The sequence below is a fragment of the Gopherus flavomarginatus genome, chromosome 1 (assembly GCF_025201925.1).
Source record: "Gopherus flavomarginatus isolate rGopFla2 chromosome 1, rGopFla2.mat.asm, whole genome shotgun sequence".
In the NCBI taxonomy this organism is placed as follows: Eukaryota; Metazoa; Chordata; order Testudines; family Testudinidae; genus Gopherus; species Gopherus flavomarginatus.
This window is the reverse complement of record NC_066617.1, coordinates 93,064,933-93,084,717: the sequence shown is the minus strand read 5'-3', so window position 1 is coordinate 93,084,717 and position 19,785 is coordinate 93,064,933. Positions and strand designations below refer to the sequence as shown.

Genomic DNA, 19,785 nt, shown 5'->3' with positions numbered 1-19,785 from the left:
AATACTACAGCCATGCCCTCCAACCCTCCTCCCATTTCTGTCCCACTTCAAAAATTGCTGCTTCTGACTGCATGTCATCCCCTTCATTGTTCCTGTATTTGCTTCTGAACTCCTCAGCCTGCTCCTATGCAGAGAGGCATGCTGGGGAGGAAGGGCTGAGCTGTGTTGGACATGTGAAAAGTCCTTGAGATGATGCATAGACAATGAAGGGATTAATGTGCAGCCAGTGCCGTCTCTGGCTGGGGTAACTATTGGCAAGGAACTGGAAGAACTGGAAGAGACTCTTGTCTGTAAAATATGAAGATACTGAGAAATTATGTTTTAATAAAACATGGAAATTTACTACCCAAAAACTTTGTTAATGCAGGTTGCCCAGCACTGCCTAGTGCCCCTCCACATGGTAGAAGTTTGGTAAACTTAAACCTCTGAAAGCCGAAGTTAAAAAGTCAAGGTACACAACACAATTTTTATTGTGCACTCTTTGATTGATGTCCCAAATTGATAATAATAAACATACTAGCACTCTACACCCATATATGCTTCAGAACACAGTAGGAACAGAGCACAATGAGCACTCTATGACAAAGTCTAACAACTTCTGTTCACTAAGGCAAAACTTTGATTTAGTTCAGGCATAGCCAACAGGAGTTACCTACATGTGGCCAATACTCAAAGCCTACTCCAACCAGGCCATCCCAAACCTGCAAAATGTTACCACCCCTTCTTTCTTGCCCTAAAAATTCCTATGACCATTATCTTCACCTATCCCCCACTAAGTCCTGGAGATCACTCTTATGTATGCCATCAGGCTGCTAACAATCCCCAGGATAAGAAGACCAAACATAAAGATGAGCATATTCTCTTAGTCATTTATCATGTTCACTTTTTAAGGCATAATAATTATTGAACCATTTCCAGTGGCTAATTCAAGCTTTAGGGATGCATTGGGGGAGCAATATAAACTTTAATTTACCATTTTCTGGTTTCCAGAAGTTTCAGGTTGTCCACTCTCCAAATTCTGGAAAAGCAGAAGGTAATGTTTGGCAACTTTAACTCTACATTACCTAAGTTTTTAGGCATTAAATTAATTATTAATTATTAATGTACAGTTTTGAGAGAGAAAAAAATGTATACATTCAATTTGCCTGGGCAAGAGAATGACTTGAGAAACTGGAAGGAAAAGGGATTTATAGTCAGTCATTTAAATTTCTATTTTATTTTATGGCTGGTCGAATTGTATTTGTTTATTTTATCAAATCCTGATAGTTGAGAGAAGAGACCTTGTTCTTAAAAATCACTATTCTGTTATCAGAATCAGATTGTAATATTAATAATATTGATATTTTATAAATAAGTAATTCAATACATAAAATACATAAGAGTTATGCTAATATATTTAATATATTTGAAAAGGCAAATAGGAAACAATACACAAAACAACCATCAGGTGTAGCTACATGTGTCAGTTTCTCCTGTGCAGTTTAATTTCATATTGTAATCTCTGCAACTCTGAAAGAACAAATTGAAACATCCATGAAAATAGAAACAAAAAATTAGGATGGAAAAATTGCTCCTGTATTTCATGTATAATTACAAGACCAGATGATCGGTAAGTAGGGTCAAGTTTTTTGTGTTTTTCAGAACACCAAAAACAACCCAATGAAACACCTGCCAAATATGAACCAACCGACCAGCCAGAAACAAAACTTACTCCAAGAAGAGTCAATAAGGGAGAAAAGCCAGAGGCCTTCAAGTTCATTCCTATATTTATTGATTTTACCTGGAAGCTGGAAGTATTGGATAGCATATACACAAGATTAGCATGAGAGACTACACAGCAGTGTGTGTGTAACTGGGAGAAAAAGGTGCTATGACTGATTAAACATTTAATCATTACCATCTATGATTTGCAGAGATTAACAAAACTAAGATAACCCATTACTGCATAGAACTTTCACTGTTTTGTTTTGGGGCCTGGGCAATATATATATATATATATATATATATATATATATATATATATATATATATATATATATATATATATGCGCTAGCTTTCCAATTAGCTGGATAAATATAACATATAATAAATAAATATAACACAGTATATGTGGTTCTCCCCCTACATTCAACTGAGTAATTCAACAAGTAGCCCTTTCACAATCACAAATATGAAACCTTTGCTTCAACTTTATACATTAAAGCAAGGATAAGTGTCTCTTCCAGCCACCCCACTCCCAGCTTTCCCTTTGTGAAATAGGAAAGAAACCTGATTTTTTGAGTGCCCTTTCTGCAACTATTCAAATCAGTAGTCACACTGTGGCAGCGACATCATTCACATTAGGTGAGGAGACAGAATAGAGAAGGAACATACGTGCGCAGCCCCTCGCTACTTTTGATTAGATCTGAATGTAGCAGATTTTAAACCTTCCTTTGTTCAAGTTTGGAAAATGGCGACGAACGTCAGGGAGGCGGAGGGAAGCATCTGTCGGGGAACCCGATTGGCCATATTTTGCCGCAGACTCCTACTAGAAATGGCAGGGGGGGAAGGGGAAGCTTTACAAAGCCACAGAATAGCACCCACCCCCACGGGGAACCGCGTTATCGAAAGATTTTATCAGAAGGGAAACTATTCAAAAGACGAATAGAAAAGATACTGTAAAGAGATTCCTAATTTAACCAGCAAGACGCTGAGAGGCCCAGCAGTGTCAGGAGACGTGGGCTTCTAAAGCAGTTATAATGATCACTGCTAGCCCTTAGCACTGAGTCTCCTAGTCCTAAAACTATAAAAAAAAAAATGTTAGAATGTTTTGCCTGCCTAGCGCTGTCCCCCCCCCTCCTCCAACCACCCCATGCATAGACAGCGAAGACCTTGGGAGGAGGGAAGGTGCAAATAACCCGCCCTTTTTCCTCTGCAGTTCTCAATCAGGTCGTACTCCAGGCAATATACAGAGACGTTTACCCACACTCGCTACACAGCTGTGTTTGCATCTCTAGTGAAGATGTCTGGTCGCGGTAAGGGAGGCAAGGGTCTCGGGAAAGGTGGTGCTAAGCGCCATAGGAAGGTGTTGAGGGATAATATCCAAGGTATTACTAAACCCGCTATTCGTCGTTTGGCTCGTCGTGGGGGAGTGAAGCGTATTTCAGGTCTCATTTACGAGGAGACTCGTGGGGTGCTGAAAGTGTTTCTGGAGAACGTGATCCGAGATGCCGTCACTTATACCGAGCATGCGAAGCGGAAGACTGTGACTGCTATGGACGTTGTTTATGCGTTGAAGCGCCAGGGTCGTACTCTGTACGGATTTGGAGGCTAAGCTGTGCTAGTAATTCTTTTCCAAAACATCTATAACCCAAAGGCTCTTTTCAGAGCCACCCACGCTTTCATGAAAAGAGCTGTTGTGCATGCTTTTTTTTTTTTTCGGCAGAAAAGCCCGATAGAGCGAGAACCTGTACTTCAGTTTATATCTAATCGAGCCAATTATCTGTACTGTGCGAAATTAAATTTTATAGAACGACTGCTAAATTATCAGGTTTTCTGTATACTTTTTTACTCAAAGTAAGTTCTTTATTTTCCAACTGGGGAAGTACTTGCGCGCACAAACACCAAGACTCAGTGAAAGCTACAAACACGGCTTAAAATTTATGAGTGCGCACCTACATGATGCCTGTCTGATCTCTGGAATTTTACAACTTCAGTTTCAAAGTAAGGGATTTGCAATCTGGTCAGGAACGCGGGAAGCGATGTTGTATGTTATTTTACAGGCAATTTTACAGGCGCTCTAAAGAGGAGAAGCCACCCCACGGCATGCAAAATATTCGTGCATTGAATTTTTTTAAAAAAAGCCTACGAAAATTCTAGACTAATGGCGGGGCTGTTTTACGTTCCTCAAGGATAGTATGTACTCTTCTGAGCTATTTAAAACAGAAATATACAGCTCCTTCTCGTGTAAATGTGGTGGCTCTTAAAAGAGCCTTTGGGTTTTTAGGTGATTGCAAAAGGGGGCTTTAAGCTCTTTCCCCACGGATGCGCCGAGCCAACTGGATGTCTTTTGGCATAATAGTGACTCTCTTAGCATGAATAGCACACAGGTTGGTGTCCTCGAACAGACCAACTAAATATGCTTCGCTAGCCTCCTGCAGAGCCATAACGGCCGAGCTCTGGAAGCGCAAATCAGTCTTGAAGTCCTGGGCGATTTCACGCACCAGGCGCTGGAAGGGCAGCTTACGAATGAGCAGCTCAGTAGATTTCTGGTAGCGGCGGATCTCTCGCAGGGCTACAGTGCCAGGGCGATAACGATGAGGCTTTTTCACTCCCCCAGTAGCAGGCGCGCTCTTCCGAGCAGCTTTAGTGGCCAATTGTTTGCGAGGGGCTTTGCCACCAGTGGATTTACGAGCAGTTTGCTTGGTCCTGGCCATTCTGCACAATCAGTTCTCCTAAATCTGAAAACAAGAAACAAATGAATGGAACGAACTGCCCTGATCTCTCTTTATAGACCAACTCTGTATCATGATTGGATGAGGACACGACAACTCTCATTGGACTATTCAAAATACATTTTACTTCTCTCTCCTTCCAAATGTTCAATGAGGAAGCGGCCAGAAAAAAAGTGGCTATAAGTTTGAGATCCATTAATTATATTAGAATTAATAATATAATGGATCAGTCACTTAAGAAATACCTCCCTACAGGTGCCCCATCCACAACAATTCCGGGGGTACTACTGACGTGCTGGAATCGGAGCTTTCTGTAAATAACGCGGGCTTTTCAAATGTATTTTAAATAGTCCAATGAGAGTTGTCGTCTCCTCCTCATCCAATCACGATACAGAGCTGGTCTATAAAGAGCGCTCAGCGCACTCGGTTAGACTCATTTGTTTCCTGTTTTCAGCTTTAGGAAAAGTAATTGCACAGAATGGCAAGGACTAAACAGACCGCTCGTAAGTCTACTGGTGGTAAAGCTCCTCGCAAACAATTGGCTACTAAGGCTGCCCGGAAAAGTGCGCCTGCTACTGGGGGAGTGAAAAAGCCCCATCGTTATCGCCCCGGCACTGTGGCCCTGCGAGAGATCCGCCGCTACCAGAAATCTACTGAGCTGCTCATTCGCAAACTGCCCTTCCAGCGCCTGGTACGTGAAATCGCCCAGGACTTCAAGACCGATTTGCGCTTCCAGAGCTCGGCCGTTATGGCCCTGCAGGAGGCTAGCGAAGCATATCTGGTTGGTCTCTTCGAGGATACTAACCTGTGTGCTATTCATGCCAAGAGGGTCACTATTATGCCGAAAGATATCCAATTGGCTCGGCGCATCCGCGGGGAAAGAGCTTAAAGCCCCCTTTTGCAATCACCTAAAAAACCAAAGGCTCTTTTCAGAGCCACCACATTTACACGAAAAAGAGCCGCATTTCTTTTAACTGGTTGGGAAAGGGACATAGTATCTGTCATCGTTGAATGTAAAACAGCTCGCTGTTGGTCTGGGATATTTGCCGGGGAGGGGTAAGCTTAATGCACAATTAGTCTTTTAAAGAGCTATATTCTCTTTTATTATTAGGAAACCCTCTCCTTTCCCTGCATTTCGTGGATGGGGTTAGTTCCCCATCACTGGATTTTACACAAGCTAACATACAACAACGCTTCCTGAGTTGCTGACCAGATTGAAAATCTCGCTTTGAAATCTACATTCACTGAGGTTTGTAGCTCCTGTGTTTTAGTCCCGATTTTGGCTCTCTCTTTATATATAAAAATATAAAATCGTGGAAGAACTAACTTACACTTTATTTACAGAGAATAGTAATGCAGTTTTAGAACACCTACTTCCATCTACAACAGATATGAGGTTTGATCAAACAAACAGAAGCACAGGCTCTCGCTCTACTGAGCTTCTCTACCGAAGGAAAAAGATGCACGCACAACAGCTCTTTTCATGAAAGTGTGGGTGGCTCTGAAAAGAGCCTTTGGGTTATAGTTGTTTTGGAAAAGAATTACTGGTACAGCTTAGCCTCCGAATCCGTACAGAGTACGACCCTGGCGCTTCAACGCATAAACAACGTCCATAGCAGTCACAGTCTTCCGCTTCGCATGCTCGGTGTAAGTGACAGCATCTCGGATCACGTTCTCCAGAAACACTTTCAGCACCCCACGAGTCTCCTCGTAAATGAGACCTGAAATACGCTTCACTCCCCCACGACGAGCCAAACGACGAATAGCGGGTTTAGTAATACCCTGGATATTATCCCTCAACACCTTCCTATGGCGCTTAGCACCACCTTTCCCGAGACCCTTGCCTCCCTTACCACGACCAGACATCTTCACTAGAGATGCAAACACAGCTGTGTAGCGAGTGTGGGTAAACGTCTCTGTATATTGCCTGGAGTACGACCTGATTGAGAACTGCAGAGGAAAAAGGGCGGGTTATTTGCACCTTCCCTCCTCCCAAGGTCTTCGCTGTCTATGCATGGGGTGGTTGGAGGAGGGGGGGGGACAGCGCTAGGCAGGCAAAACATTCTAACATTTTTTTTTTATAGCTTTAGGACTAGGAGACTCAGTGCTAAGGGCTAGCAGTGATCATTATAACTGCTTTAGAAGCCTACGTCTCCTGACACTGCTGGGCCTCTCAGCGTCTTGCTGGTTAAATTAGGAATCTCTTTACAGTATCTTTTCTATTCGTCTTTTGAATAGTTTCCCTTCTGATAAAATCTTTCGATAACGCGGTTCCCCGTGGGGGTGGGTGCTATTCTGTGGCTTTGTAAAGCTTCCTCTTCCCCCCCTGCCATTTCTAGTAGGAGTCTGCGGCAAAATATGGCCAATCGGGTTCCCCGACAGATGCTTCCCTCCGCCTCCCTGACGTTCGTCGCCATTTTCCAAACTTGAACAAAGGAAGGTTTAAAATCTGCTACATTCAGATCTAATCAAAAGTAGCGAGGGGCTGCGCACGTATGTTCCTTCTCTATTCTGTCTCCTCACCTAATGTGAATGATGTCGCTGCCACAGTGTGACTACTGATTTGAATGGTTACAGAAAGAGCACTCAGAAAACTTGACTCCTCTCCTGAGTGCAGGGGACTGGACTAGATAACCGCTCGAGGTCCCCTCTTGTCCTATGTTTCTATGAAATCTATTAATTTGTTTCACAAAAGAAGTTGCGGGAGTGTGCGGGAAAGATCGGTAGCATTTCTTTCAACTTATAAAGTTGGTATAAAGGGTGTGTGTGTGTGTGTGTGTGATTTTGTAGGAGCTTGGTTTTTGCTTACTTGGACCAATTTACAGGGAAAAAAATACCCAAATCTACCGAAAATTATGCAATCTATGTATATTTGCCCAGGTATACACACACGGTAATTAAGGAACTACATAGTAACAGGTTGTCTTTGGTTTGCTAATCTCTGCAAATCAAAAGCGATAAAGGTTTTTTCAAAGTTAGTCATGAAATACAGCACTGTTTTACTTTTTCCTTTGTTTCCATCTTGGGGAGGTGATGGTTTTGTTTGTTAGTTGGTTTTGGTTCCCCTCTCCCCAAGTCATTCATTTGGTGTGCTCTCCATAGAGACAAAAACAAGGACGTGTATGAATTTTAACCAGGCAGCACCTTTATTATTCAAATTACATTCAAGGTTCCCATGGGGAAACAGATCACCACAGTCACTCCCACTCCATTGATCCTTTGCCAGTTCTTGGGTCCCCCACTGCACAGGGAGCCAATCACACTAGAAAGCTCTCTGTGCACTTCCACTCACCCATTAGCATCCCTCTCTTTCAGGTATTGAGATGAGAAGGGACCTTAAACCCCAGCTAGCACCACATCAAGTGTATTGGCAGGTTGGTTCCTATAGGATAATGCCCGATTCCTTTCCCTCCCTGTAAAGGCTGCTGTGCCCTATGCTAGGAAGAGGAATCTCTCATTTCCACAGAGTAAAACATGAGATAGACTAAGCCCGGGTGTCCTGCCCTTAAATCTTTCCAAGAGGAGTTAAGTATATTCCAGTTCCTGTCAGGGACATCAGACAAGCCTCTGTTCAGAATACAGTATGCATGTCACAAGTATGGACCATTTGGGGCAAGTAGGATTCCTTCCTGGAGTGGTTCTGCTCAGCTCAGCACAAGATCTGCACTCTTGAAGCCCACTTGAGGGCACACAAGGAGTGATATAGAAGAAATTCCAAAACTGAGCCTTTTTCCTCACTGTAAAGAGTATTCAGTTCATGCAGTGTGACTGGTGCTCTCACACTGGAACCAGTGTGTGAGTACATGAAACACCCATCTCCCCGGAAGAATTGTGCACTGGCACTGGCCAATGTGCTTGAACAGGACTAGTGTGCAAGGACAGAGATGGACACATTTAAAACCTTTTAAAGCATAATCTAATAATCCAGACATTGTCAGGGAAGGGGGGAGAAGGGATTAAACTCCCATCTTCACTAATGCCTTGCCTTGAGGACCCAGTTAGGCCATCTGGCTCAGGGGTTTCTACTCTAGGTTGTCCTATTTAACAGACAAGACTAGAGGCCTGCAAGGCTGAAGGCTGTGCCTTATCATGCTTTGGAGGCATGGCTTAGTGTCTCATGAGCACAGAGACAGAGGACATCAGAGCTACCATGTTTATCCATATTTCCAGCATGACAGAGATGCTAACATAGAGGTGGTTCCTTAATGCAAAGCAAAGTCGCTTTAGCTCTGTGAGCAAGGAGGAGTCCCTCTTGAGAAATTACATCAGACAACGAAAACTAAAAACCAGAGTTCTGCACAGCCTCACATACAAACCCCTTCCCGCATCTCATACCAGTGTCTGCTTAGTGTACATTTTTCACAGGGTTTTTCAAGCACCTTTCACTAGATGATCTATTTATACCCGTATTATCTTGGCTTCTCTTGGCAAGCGTGGGGTTCAGACAGGTGTGGGAATAGTCATTTGCCTTCTAGTAACAGATTGTCTTCCCCTAGCTTGTACATTAGAATGTAAAAGGTTGCATTCTCATGGACAAAGACTCCTCCCCTTGTGCTCCAGTTAGGGGTTTGCCCTAATAGATCTATGAGGCCTGGTCCACACTACGCTGTTAAACCGATTTTAACAGCGTTAAATCATTTAACGCTGCACCCGTCCACACTACACTGCTCTTTATATCGATTTAATCAGAGTAGCATGTGGCTGCTGAACACCACAAATCACAGGTGATAATGATTTTCTTGAAATCAGTCGTGAAATATACAGCACTTTTGCTTGTCCTTATCTCTGTTTTTGATTTTGATTCCCCTCGCCCCATTTGTTCTTTTCCAGTTGCAACAATGTCACCTAGAAGAGTAATTTTAAAAAAAGTGGAGTAGAAATAGTTGGGGAGGGGATTTATTGCCTTATTATTATATAGCATTCATTATAGAAAGAGCCTGGGAAAGTTTGGTTGCTTGGTTTTCTTGTTGATTTTGTTTGTTAAATCACACTTGTTTTTCACCTTTGAAAATAGTGATTTCATTAAAAAAAATTTAATATTTACAGATCATCAAAATAGTGATGGATTATTTATATAGTTTCTAAGAGTTTACAGTATAAACATAGAAGTAAATATAACCAGAGGTGGATATGGGTGTCATAGAAATTTGTTTTTTTAAAATACAATATATTTGTCATATAATTTGTTAGCATTACATTTTCTTTATGCATTTTCTAATTTTTAATCTTGTTGTCTCTGTTTTCCTTGCATCAGCAGAAAATGTTCACAGAAGCTTTCTCAGCCCTTAATTTAAGAGGCAGAAGTTATGTTTCTCAGCATTTCTTACAATTTTAGGTGATATCTCCACAAAATGCCTTCCTCAGACACATTTACGATAGATCTTTAAATTCTCTTTCAGACCAAGGCACTAAACAAAAAGCTTTATGAAGTAAATGATATTATTTGTATGAAAATTAAACACAAGTGTTTTCAGGATGAAGTGCTAGAAAATCCTAATAGGCATTACAAACTATATAAATTAAAAAAAAAGTGATGGAAACAGTAACCTCAGTTTGTAAACAGATTTTTCACTTCATATTGGTTTGACAATATCACTTAAGGATTTTAGGGTGGGATTTTCCTCAAGAGCACTGAGATGTGGCCTAACTGCAGTAACTGGTAGTAAAAATCCCTTTCTATTGAGTTCAGCTGGAAATGAGTTAGGCTGCACATGAGTGATTTTGACAACTTCCACTCCCCCCCCCTTCCTTTAAATGACTGTATCATGAACATCAATTACTAATGATCTGTAGGCAATGAGCATTTACTGTGGTTAAGGGGAAAAAACAGTTTTCTAGAAAACTAGGATGGAAGAAAGGAAAATTTGCATAGTCCAATAATAATATTAGATCACTGCAGTTTCTGTTTGCTAAATGTAAACAAATGAACCAAACAGCAGTGGATTTTATTAAGCAATTTAAACATAATTCATAATGTAGAGAAAGTAGATGAAATATACTCACCTATTGCTACAGCACTTGACTGAAAATTGAAATGGCTTTAACCTTTGGATTTGAAAGTGTAGGATAACAATACCCAACTATGGTTTAGAAGGACTTATTAAAGAATATATATTTGTATAAAATCAACTCTCCATAATAAAAATATAGATGTCCACTTTGAAGATACTTTGATTATTGTATAAAATCATTACATTTTCTTATTCATAATAATTTTATTATCCCATGTTGAATGTACACATTATTTTTATTATCACAGCTACCCTGGTTAGATGTCAATGAATAAATTTACATTTTGATTAGTAATATCTAGAGGTCTTGAAACTAACTTTGTTTTATGTGACATACACAGTTTATGTAAAACAAAAGAAAATACCAAGCTGAGGTAACTAAGCCAGTATCCTGAAAGCACATGGGATATATTTAATTTTAATCACAAGAAGGCAATAGGAAAAAAGCATATCATGAAGCATTTTGTCTTTGCAGGGTGAGAGATGAAATTCTGGCCCCATTGAAGTCAAGGCCAAAAACTCATTAACTTCAATAAAGCCAGATACTCCCTGATTTGTTGGTCTTGCAGTGAGTTGCACACAGGCAGATCCCTGTGGTCCTCATTATAGTATCATTTTGTAATTTTAACCTTCACCTATTGTTCTTATAAAGGATTTCCATATTTATTGCATCTCAAATATTTCCACATCAAATTTCTTCAGTTTACAATTTTTTAACCAAACTGCCACAACTTTAAATTCATCATTCATTCTGAAAAACTGTTTTTATAGTTGTTTTTTCTTATCAATGATCATCAACAATAATAAATATGCCACTGTCCCAATTATTTCCTTAATTGCTCTTGTGCTAACTCATCTCCAAATTCTGATCACAGTTATAATTGTGTGATTTCATGAGCCTACACAGGGGATGTGCACCTACATCTGAAGCCACAGATTTGGCCTGTAAGAACATATAATTACTAGTGATGACAAACAGGGAAAGAATCAAGGTGAATTTTGGATTCCACTAGCAAGTATTAAGGATAGAGCGAGGGAGAAGAGATGGAAAGAAGAGATGGAAACACAATTTTAAAAAGAAATCTGTAGACTGCATTAATTTAACCTCGAGAATATTGATAAACAAATATGGAACTTTATAATGACTTTTTACCAATGCACTATTTAGAGTGTACTTGTATAATGTGTGTCTTTAATAGATAAAGATCCTAATTTCTTTTAGTTTAATTACTAATGTAGGAGTAGACCCCAATGATCCTAGGGGATTGAGAGTAACGTCTACAGGGATTTGTGTCCCCCCCATAATATAAACAGCTATAAACCATCATTAAATTCGATTTTCGCTCTAGATTTACAGTTTTAAAAGCTATTTGGGACTGCACCTAGAGTGAAACGTTTGCAAGTACTGTTTCCAACGATTGGTTGGTAACTTGATTTTTGATTGGCTGAAAAAAAATAACAACCAATGGTGACATGGTATCTGAAGCTGACCAATTATGAAATAGTATGTGCCGGTGAGGACACCATTGTTTCTTGTATCAAATAGGAAGTCAGACGGGAAAAGCTACTCATTTGCATACGTTCCCTATAAATAGAGGGGTAGCTGTGATATCACTATACTATTGTTCTTGAACTATACTGTAAACGTAAACCGCTACTATGCCAGAGCCAGCAAAATCTGCTCCTGCCCCTAAAAAGGGTTCTAAGAAAGCTGTGACCAAGACTCAGAAGAAAGGAGATAAGAAAAGAAGAAAGACTAGAAAGGAGAGTTACTCTATCTACGTGTACAAGGTATTGAAACAAGTTCATCCTGACACCGGTATCTCCTCTAAGGCCATGGGGATCATGAACTCCTTTGTAAACGACATCTTTGAGCGTATCGCTGGGGAAGCCTCTCGTTTGGCGCATTACAACAAGCGTTCAACCATCACTTCCCGGGAAATCCAGACCGCTGTGCGCCTGCTTCTGCCGGGGGAGTTGGCCAAACATGCTGTGTCTGAGGGTACCAAAGCCGTCACCAAGTACACCAGCTCCAAGTAAACTTTCAAATCTTTTCAGCTATAACCCAAAGGCTCTTTTAAGAGCCACCCACTTTTTCAATGAAGGAGCTGTATTACTATTTTATTTCTATCTACGCAGACTATCTAATGTATAGGGAAAAATAGGATTTCATTTTCAAACAAACTCTAAATAGAGCTTTACTACAAACTAAAGCTTTATTTGCTCTACTTTAGTTACCAATTTTCTTTGGTGGTTAAATAGGACAGTGTGTTTCTACTTCACCCCTCGCCAAGGAGCACGAAGTCAACCGGCTAGCACTACAGGTTTGTGTTTTATATTAGTCTGCAGAGTGTATTGTATCGGAAATACTGTACACCATGTAAGTGAGGATAAGGATAAGATATTTGAAGTCTAAACTGAGTTTTACACTTCATTTTTCTCTAGTTCCTGATCTGAGGAACTCCCCAGAGCCTTTTATTGAATATTTAGAGTTGGAAATGAGCAAATTAGTTTAATCCCTATAGCTTTGATTAGAGCTCCTAGTATAGATTTACTATGTATGGCCAACAAAACATTCTATTGTTCTGAGTTTCATAACTTTCTGAAAGTTATAGCTAATGCACAGAGAGACTGCTTTCGGCATCTTTGAGCGTTAGGAAAATTTAGGGGGAAGAGGGAGAGAGTTCTTCTCAAAATACGAAAAGAATGTTCTTACAGCGCAGGCTGAACAGTTGTAAATCCCGACTGATGAAACGTGTGTAGAGTATCACAGTGAAAACTGGTTGGTGAAAAGCATATGCTATGCAGTAAATGCATATTGATCCTGAAGCGTTCCTGAAAGGACGCCTATATACATGCGTACAATATAGGAATTTCATCGTCTGTGTGGTGGATGTGACCTTCAAATGAGTCAGTTGTGCAGTGGATACGTAATTTGTGTTTAAAATCTTAGTACTCTTAAGGTTCTCCACCCTACATGTCCTCTTAATTAATAATTTAAATTAGTAAATGGCAGCATTGTTCACAACATCATTATCGGTTTTGATCTAATATTAACGAGGAGGGCCTAGGCATTGAGGGGCCGAAGGTACAGCTAACGTACTAGGGGGGATAGTGGTAGCGAGAGGGAATAAAAACACAAGATAAAGGCTAAACACGCAGTGTATTAGTCAACAGTGAAAACAAAACTACGAAAGACTCACATGCACCCTCCCGCCCATCAAGATATACGTGTTCAGATTTTAAATTTGTCAGCGCAGGATGCCCGGCTTTAAACCCTGGGCAGGAGACGGACCAATCCTTGCACAGCGCGGGCTTTTCAAACCCTCCACCAATTTAGTTCTGCTTCCCGCAGCCCGTCAGGTACCTGTTTCTACGTCAAACATTTACTTTGTCCCCTCACTAGATCTCCTACCCTCCCCCTCTGGCTTAGGCAGAACAACGAAGGACCTGAGCACCACTTAAAACGTACCGGGGGAGAGAGGAAAGTCTTCCAAAGAGGAGTGATAGGGGAACTATTAGAAACAGTAGCCACAAAATAGTTAGCTTCCCCCAGAAAGCGAGTAACTTTTTAAAAGTTAATTTGTAATATTTCCACGTTTCGTCACAAAGGGGGAATATTTGTTACTGCTGTTGCGGTGAATGCACGAAAGTTTCAGCTCCTTTTGGAAAAGGTGGGTGGCTCTTAAAAGAGCCGTTGGGTTTGTTCGCACGACTTAAGACTCTATTAACCTTTTCGAGTCGCTTCACTTCTTCTTGGGCGCTGCCTTCTTAGCCTTTCCTGCTTTGGGTTTGGTCGGCTTGGGCTTGGCAGCCTTGGGCTTCACCGCCTTGGCCTTAGCCGGGCTCTTGGCTGCCTTTTTGGGCTTGGCGGGTTTGGCCTTTTTCGGACTCTTGGCCGCTTTCTTGGCCGCGGAAGCCGCTGGTTTCTTGGCTTTTTTCGGGCTCTTTTTCACGGCCGCCTTTTTGGGCTTCTTAGCGGCGCTGGCGGGTTTCTTGGCAGCTGGTTTCTTAGGCTTTGCCGCTGACTTCTTCTTGGGAGCCTTTTCCTTGATCTCACCCGGCTTCTTGTTGAGTTTGAAAGAACCAGAAGCGCCGGTACCTTTTGTCTGTACCAAGATGCCTTTGCTCACCAGGCTTTTCAGTCCTAACTTGATGCGGCTGTTGTTCTTCTCCACATCGTACCCTCCGGCGGCCAGAGCCTTCTTAAGAGCAGCTAAGGAGAGCCCTTTGCGCTCCTTGGAAGCAGACACCGCCTTGGTGATCAGCTCGGTCACACTGGGACCTGAAGCCTTACGGGCTTTTGAACCTCCTGCCGCCTTCTTCGGCTTTTTAGTGGAGGTTTTTGCCCCAGGAGCGGACACAGCGGGAGTGGCAACAGGCGCAGTTTCCGACATTCTAGCAGACGTTTCCTACGAATCAGAAGAAAACAATTGGGCTAGAGTAAGTCAGATGCCTGGTATTTATAGAGAACAGCTACTCTGTGATTGGTGCGTTAAAGAGCCCGCCCAGCTGCGAGCCAAAAAGTACTCTTCTTCCCGTTCAGTTTGTGTTTCTTGGAAGTCAAAAAAGTGTGTTTTTTGCAGTATATCCGCCACCGAATCATCCCCACTTTATAGCCTGGTGAAGAGGAAAGAGGGTATTTTCATTCAGTAGAGTTTCCCGTTGAAGAAACAAAAGGTGAGTTTTAAAAGAGTCAATAAACCGCGAGTCCTGGACCTGGGGAGACCTCGGGAGAGAGAAACTTTTGTTTTTCCTTCTAAATAAAAACTGCACCGTGTACAAAGAAATTTCCAAAGTAATGAAACGTTATTCTTTAAAGGGTCTTCTCTCAATCAAGGCTCAAAGCCAGAAATTTGAATCAATGTTTTCATAGTAAATTGATTTCAAAGAGAAGGAAGTAACACAAACTCGTCCCTGAGCGTTGAATATGGATTAGAAATTAGCTTCTTTGACCAAAATCTTTTACCCTCCTTAAAACGTGAAATGTTCAATTAGCAAACCATGGAACAATGCGAGGAGCAGACTGAAGTCCCGTGAGGGACTGTTTGTGCCCCAAAAGTGGATGACTTGTTAAAGCAGGGCAGTTCATAGTGTGCTGCCCTGTGTACAATACAGAGCTGCTAGTTCTATCTTATTTCTGTGTTACAGGAATATTAATTATCCTAATAGATAAGGTCATAGTAACTTCAGGTGGAAGCATTATTGGCCAGCTTTTATTAGACTATGAAGAAAATATTAACGTTCATTAACGCAACACTGCGTTTCTGAACTGATCCAGTAACCAACTTTTGAAATCCTGATCCACTGTCTAAAGGGCATGGCTATTGCTAAAATCTTTTCATTCTTGTACATTACAAACTTTAGCAAATTGTCACTGACATTCATCTTTGGTTTAGGTCATAGGGGTTCTCAAACTGGGGGTCAGGACCCCTCAGGGGGTCACAAGGTTATTACATGGGGGGTCACGAGCTTTCAGCCTCCACCCCAAACCGGGCTTTGCCTCCAGCATTTATAATGGTATTTATATTTTTAAAAGTGTTTTTAATTTATAAGGGGGGCGCACTCAGAGGCTGTGTGAAAGGGGTCACCAGTACAAAAGTCTAAGAACCACTGCTCCAAGACTAGAACATTGCATATTACGCATTGTTCAATTAGTTCCTTATTAATATAAACCCATCACTATTTAAGATAGAAAGGCTTGATGCAAACTTTGAGAACAAGATTATACAGTAATGTTAACACACACAGGGAAAGAAACAGAAGAAAACATTCCCTTACTATTAAATCAAATGCAGAGCTCTCTCATAATTAGCAAGGTTTTACCTTGTGTTGTTACAAGTAATTCCTAATGGTACTATATTAGAAGATTAGATTGTAAATCAAGAGTAGCCATTTTAAAAGGTATTTTTTCCTGTTACTATCCTTTGATTTTGACATTTTTGAACCCACAGACCAGTTTCATATGCAACATGTAATCATAAATAGTTAATTTGATATAACAAGAAATTTCGTCCCTGATCTCCCACAAACTTTAATGAATCCAAACTACTAAGGAAATGGGTTAAACAGTATGTGTTACATATGTTTGAAATTAAACTTGTTAAAAACTGTTCTATGTACCTGAGGAATTTGAGACCCCCTTTTAAGGGAATTATGGTTTCACTATTTTGGATTCAAATGGACCAATCAATATTTGGGAAACAGTTCCTTAAACATGAGCATAAAAAAACACAGGGCAGATGAGAACTTGGGTGAAATTGTAGATATATTTGTTGTCACAGCAATATTTAAAAAGTTAGTCAAACAGGATGGATTCAACATTGAATGCACCATAATCACTTGTTTCTATCGAATTAGTAAACCAATGAGAAAAATAAATACTATGGACACGGACACGGACACACACACACACACACACACACACACACACACTCTCTCTCTCTCTCTCTCTCTCTATAATCTGTTTGGCCCCATCGATATTTATGGAACTTGGAAAAACAAAGGCTTGACGCCTAGTTTCCCAGCCCCCAAAGGGGCTTCCATTACCCCTGAAAATGAATGGCATTACTAATAAATGCTTTTTGGCAACCCATAGTAAATGGGGGGAATTTTCTATTTAAAACAGAAGGAGCAGCCCTATTTGCTAGTGACATGCAGCTCTTTCCATGAGACAGTAGATGGCTCTGAAAAGAACCTTTGGGTTAGCGCTGAAGTTGAAGTGTTCATCTTTTTTCTTGGTCAGTTTCATTTGCTTTTGACCTTATGACTTTCGGTTTTCTTGGGCAGCAGCACGGCCTGGACAGTAGGCAGGACACCCCCTTGGGCGATCGTCACTTTCCCCAGCAACTAACTAATTGAGCTCCTCGTCGTTACGGATGGCGAGCTGCAGATGACGGGGGATGATCCTGGTTTTCTTCTTGTCCCGAGCAGCGTTGCCAGCTAGTTCCAGAATCTCAGGGGTCAAGATACTCCAGCACCGCGGCCATATAGACCGGAGCTCCAGCCCCCACCCGCTCAGTGTAATTACCTTTGCGGAGCAGCCGGTGCACACGACCCACGGAGAACTGCAACCCAGCCCGCGAGGAGCGAGACTTTGCCTTGGCTCTCGCTTTTCCTCCCTGCTTGCCTCGGCCTGACATCGTAATTCGTTCTCTAAAGACAGCGTACTACACACAGGATCTCCTCATGCTACCCTGAGCGCGTAACAGCAGTTGTGATTGGCTAAAAAATGAACATGGTCTGGTCAACCAATGGTGATGCGGATCTGAATCTGACCAATGGCTAAACAGTAGTGACTCTAGTTTCACCTTTCCTCCCTCCACGCCGCCTTGCCTTTTGCATTTCCTAGAGATTGTCTTGCTCCAGCTATATTTCTGTCTTTGTCAACGTGAGGATTTTCTTTTACAGCATGTACTTTGAGTATGTGTGTTCTAGAATATTTTAACGCTTTTCTGGCTGCAGAAGTAATAACCAGTCTTTCCACATCGGTGTGGTGTGGGATATTTAGTTAACTATAAAATAATTGATTCAAGCATGATTAAAAGGAGAAGAGAATTTTTTTTCCTTAATGAATCTTGCCATAAATGAGATACTTTTATTTAGTTTTTTGCTTGCCCCCATGTGAATAAAAAGGGGGTAATTAATGTCTTTATAACATCTTACCAAAAGATCCAAGTATAATTTCACAGCTACAGAGATATTTTCAGCCCCAAAAAATATAATAATGCTATCGAAAATGTACACAGTCACAATATTATCACTGTGAGGAAAGCTCAGTAGCCATTCTTCGGTACAAAAAATGTACAGCTATTTAGAAGAAGTGTTAACAGTTTGTCTTCAATAGCAATAATGTATATCTTTTTAGGAATGTGAATAATTCTGAGTAAAGTGTGTTTAGCTTGTCACAGATTTAGTTAGAATACCCAGAAAAGTGATTAGTTTGTCAAAAAAAGCTAAACAAGAAATTCAGATACTTTTCTTTGAGGAAGGAGGGGAGTTAAATCAATATTTGCCACCATCACAGTGACAAAATGTGGTGGAATTGGAATTTTTTTTTTAATATAAATCAAGAATATGTTAATCTGGAAACAAATAATCCAGGTTATGTTTTACACTGGTCAAGGCTAGACAACATTATCCCTTTGTATGTTTTGGAATCTAATATGGTCTATCAGTCTCTGAGGAACAGTTTGTGATACCATTAGACAAAATGAAAAATATCTAACTACACCAGTAGTCCAATTGACTTCAGTAGGACTTCTCCAGGTGTAAGGCTATCACAATCTGGCCCTAAAAGAGAACCACTAAACAGGCTCAGCACCTCAAGTTGGAGCAAACAGAGACCCTAACTTCAGACCAGTTGTAATGATCTGCCCCTGATAAACGTGTCATCACTGTTACCCCCCGTATTCAGTATTTCCAGCCCCACCATGAATATTAGCATAAACCAAATCTGAGTCAGAAACCAGCTGGGAGAGGACCTTCATTGTTATGGAAGCTACCATATGTAATTTAAGAGCAACATATAAGAGTCATCATCAGCATAGACAGTGAAATTACCTTGAGGCCACAAGAGATCTCTGAGCCTATTTTCTCTGATGGCTTGGGACTCCAGAACCCTGTCTTGTTGAGCCAGACATGCTAGCCTGCTGCAACACAGACTATGGGTCTGAACCATGCCCCTAAAGCTGCAGACTTAAGTGAAAACATCTCAGCAAGTACTCCTGTTTTCAGCACCCAGAGACCCAACTCCCAATGGAATCCAAACCCCAACTAAATTCATTTTACTCTGTATAAAGTGTATACAGGGTAAACTCATAAATTGCCCATCCTCTAGAACACTGATAGGAGATATATATGTAGCTGTTTGCTCCCCTAGGTATTAATCACTTACTCTGGGTTAATTAATAAACAAAAGTATAAAAGTAGGATTTAAGTGGTTTCAAGTAATGACAGAAAAGAGTAAGTTTAAGCCTAATACATTAAAAAACTGAACACAGGTAAATCTCACCCTCAGAGATGTTCCAAAAAGCTTTTTTCACAGATTAGATTCCTTTCTAGTCTTGGCCCAATCTTTTCTCCTTGTTAGTTCCACCTCAGGTGGTAACTAAGAGATTTCTCATGACTGGCAGCCCCCTTTGTTCTGTTCCACTCCCTTTTATAGCTTTAGCACAAGAAGGACTCTTGTGTGTCTCTGGATCCCCACCTCTCCTTCTAAATGGAAAAGCACCAGATTTAAGATGGATTCCAGTTCAGGTGACATGACCACATGTCACTGTAAGACCTCCTTCTTCATTACCTACTAGCTGGAAGACAGGTACATAGGAAGGCTTGCAGG

The 19,785-nt window shown here is 41.1% G+C and overlaps 4 protein-coding genes and 1 pseudogene across 9 annotated transcripts in view; 2 read left to right on the top strand and 3 right to left on the bottom strand.

Moving 5' to 3' along the window:
* Window positions 1–6,465, bottom strand: part of LOC127042746 (uncharacterized) — a 29,274-nt gene extending 22,809 nt beyond the window's left edge. The window contains 3 exon segments of the mRNA XM_050935976.1: window positions 4,012–4,431; window positions 5,109–5,145; window positions 6,008–6,465. Coding sequence (XP_050791933.1) covers window positions 4,012–4,431; window positions 5,109–5,145; window positions 6,008–6,300 — 750 coding nt within the window. The 5' untranslated portion in view covers window positions 6,301–6,465.
* LOC127052302 (histone H4) lies at window positions 3,000–3,438 on the top strand. Its single transcript, XM_050955855.1, has one exon. The coding sequence runs from the start codon at window positions 3,003–3,005 to the stop codon at window positions 3,312–3,314; it is 312 nt and encodes a 103-aa protein (XP_050811812.1). The 5' UTR covers window positions 3,000–3,002; the 3' UTR covers window positions 3,315–3,438.
* Window positions 6,466–11,555: 5,090 nt separating the features above from the next.
* The window catches only part of LOC127052068 (histone H2B 8-like), a 42,613-nt gene continuing 34,383 nt past the window's right edge, over window positions 11,556–19,785 (top strand). For 3 of the 6 annotated variants that reach the window (XR_007774674.1, XM_050955325.1, XM_050955344.1), the window contains exons 1-2: window positions 11,556–12,481; window positions 15,032–15,125. Coding sequence is in view for 4 of the 6 variants with exons in the window: in XM_050955325.1 (XP_050811282.1) it covers window positions 12,105–12,481; window positions 15,032–15,101 (447 nt within the window). In the remaining 2 variants the exon portion in view is untranslated. Of the gene's footprint in view, window positions 12,774–15,031; window positions 15,126–17,234; window positions 17,329–19,785 lie in introns of those variants that run through there. The other 3 variants (XM_050955335.1, XM_050955315.1, XR_007774675.1) reach the window with 3 other exon arrangements.
* LOC127051960 (histone H1) lies at window positions 13,591–14,888 on the bottom strand. Its single transcript, XM_050954999.1, has one exon. It carries the CDS (start codon window positions 14,840–14,842, stop codon window positions 14,192–14,194), a length of 651 nt encoding a protein of 216 aa, XP_050810956.1. The 5' UTR covers window positions 14,843–14,888; the 3' UTR covers window positions 13,591–14,191.
* LOC127052139 (histone H2A type 2-C-like) lies at window positions 16,898–19,720 on the bottom strand (annotated as a pseudogene).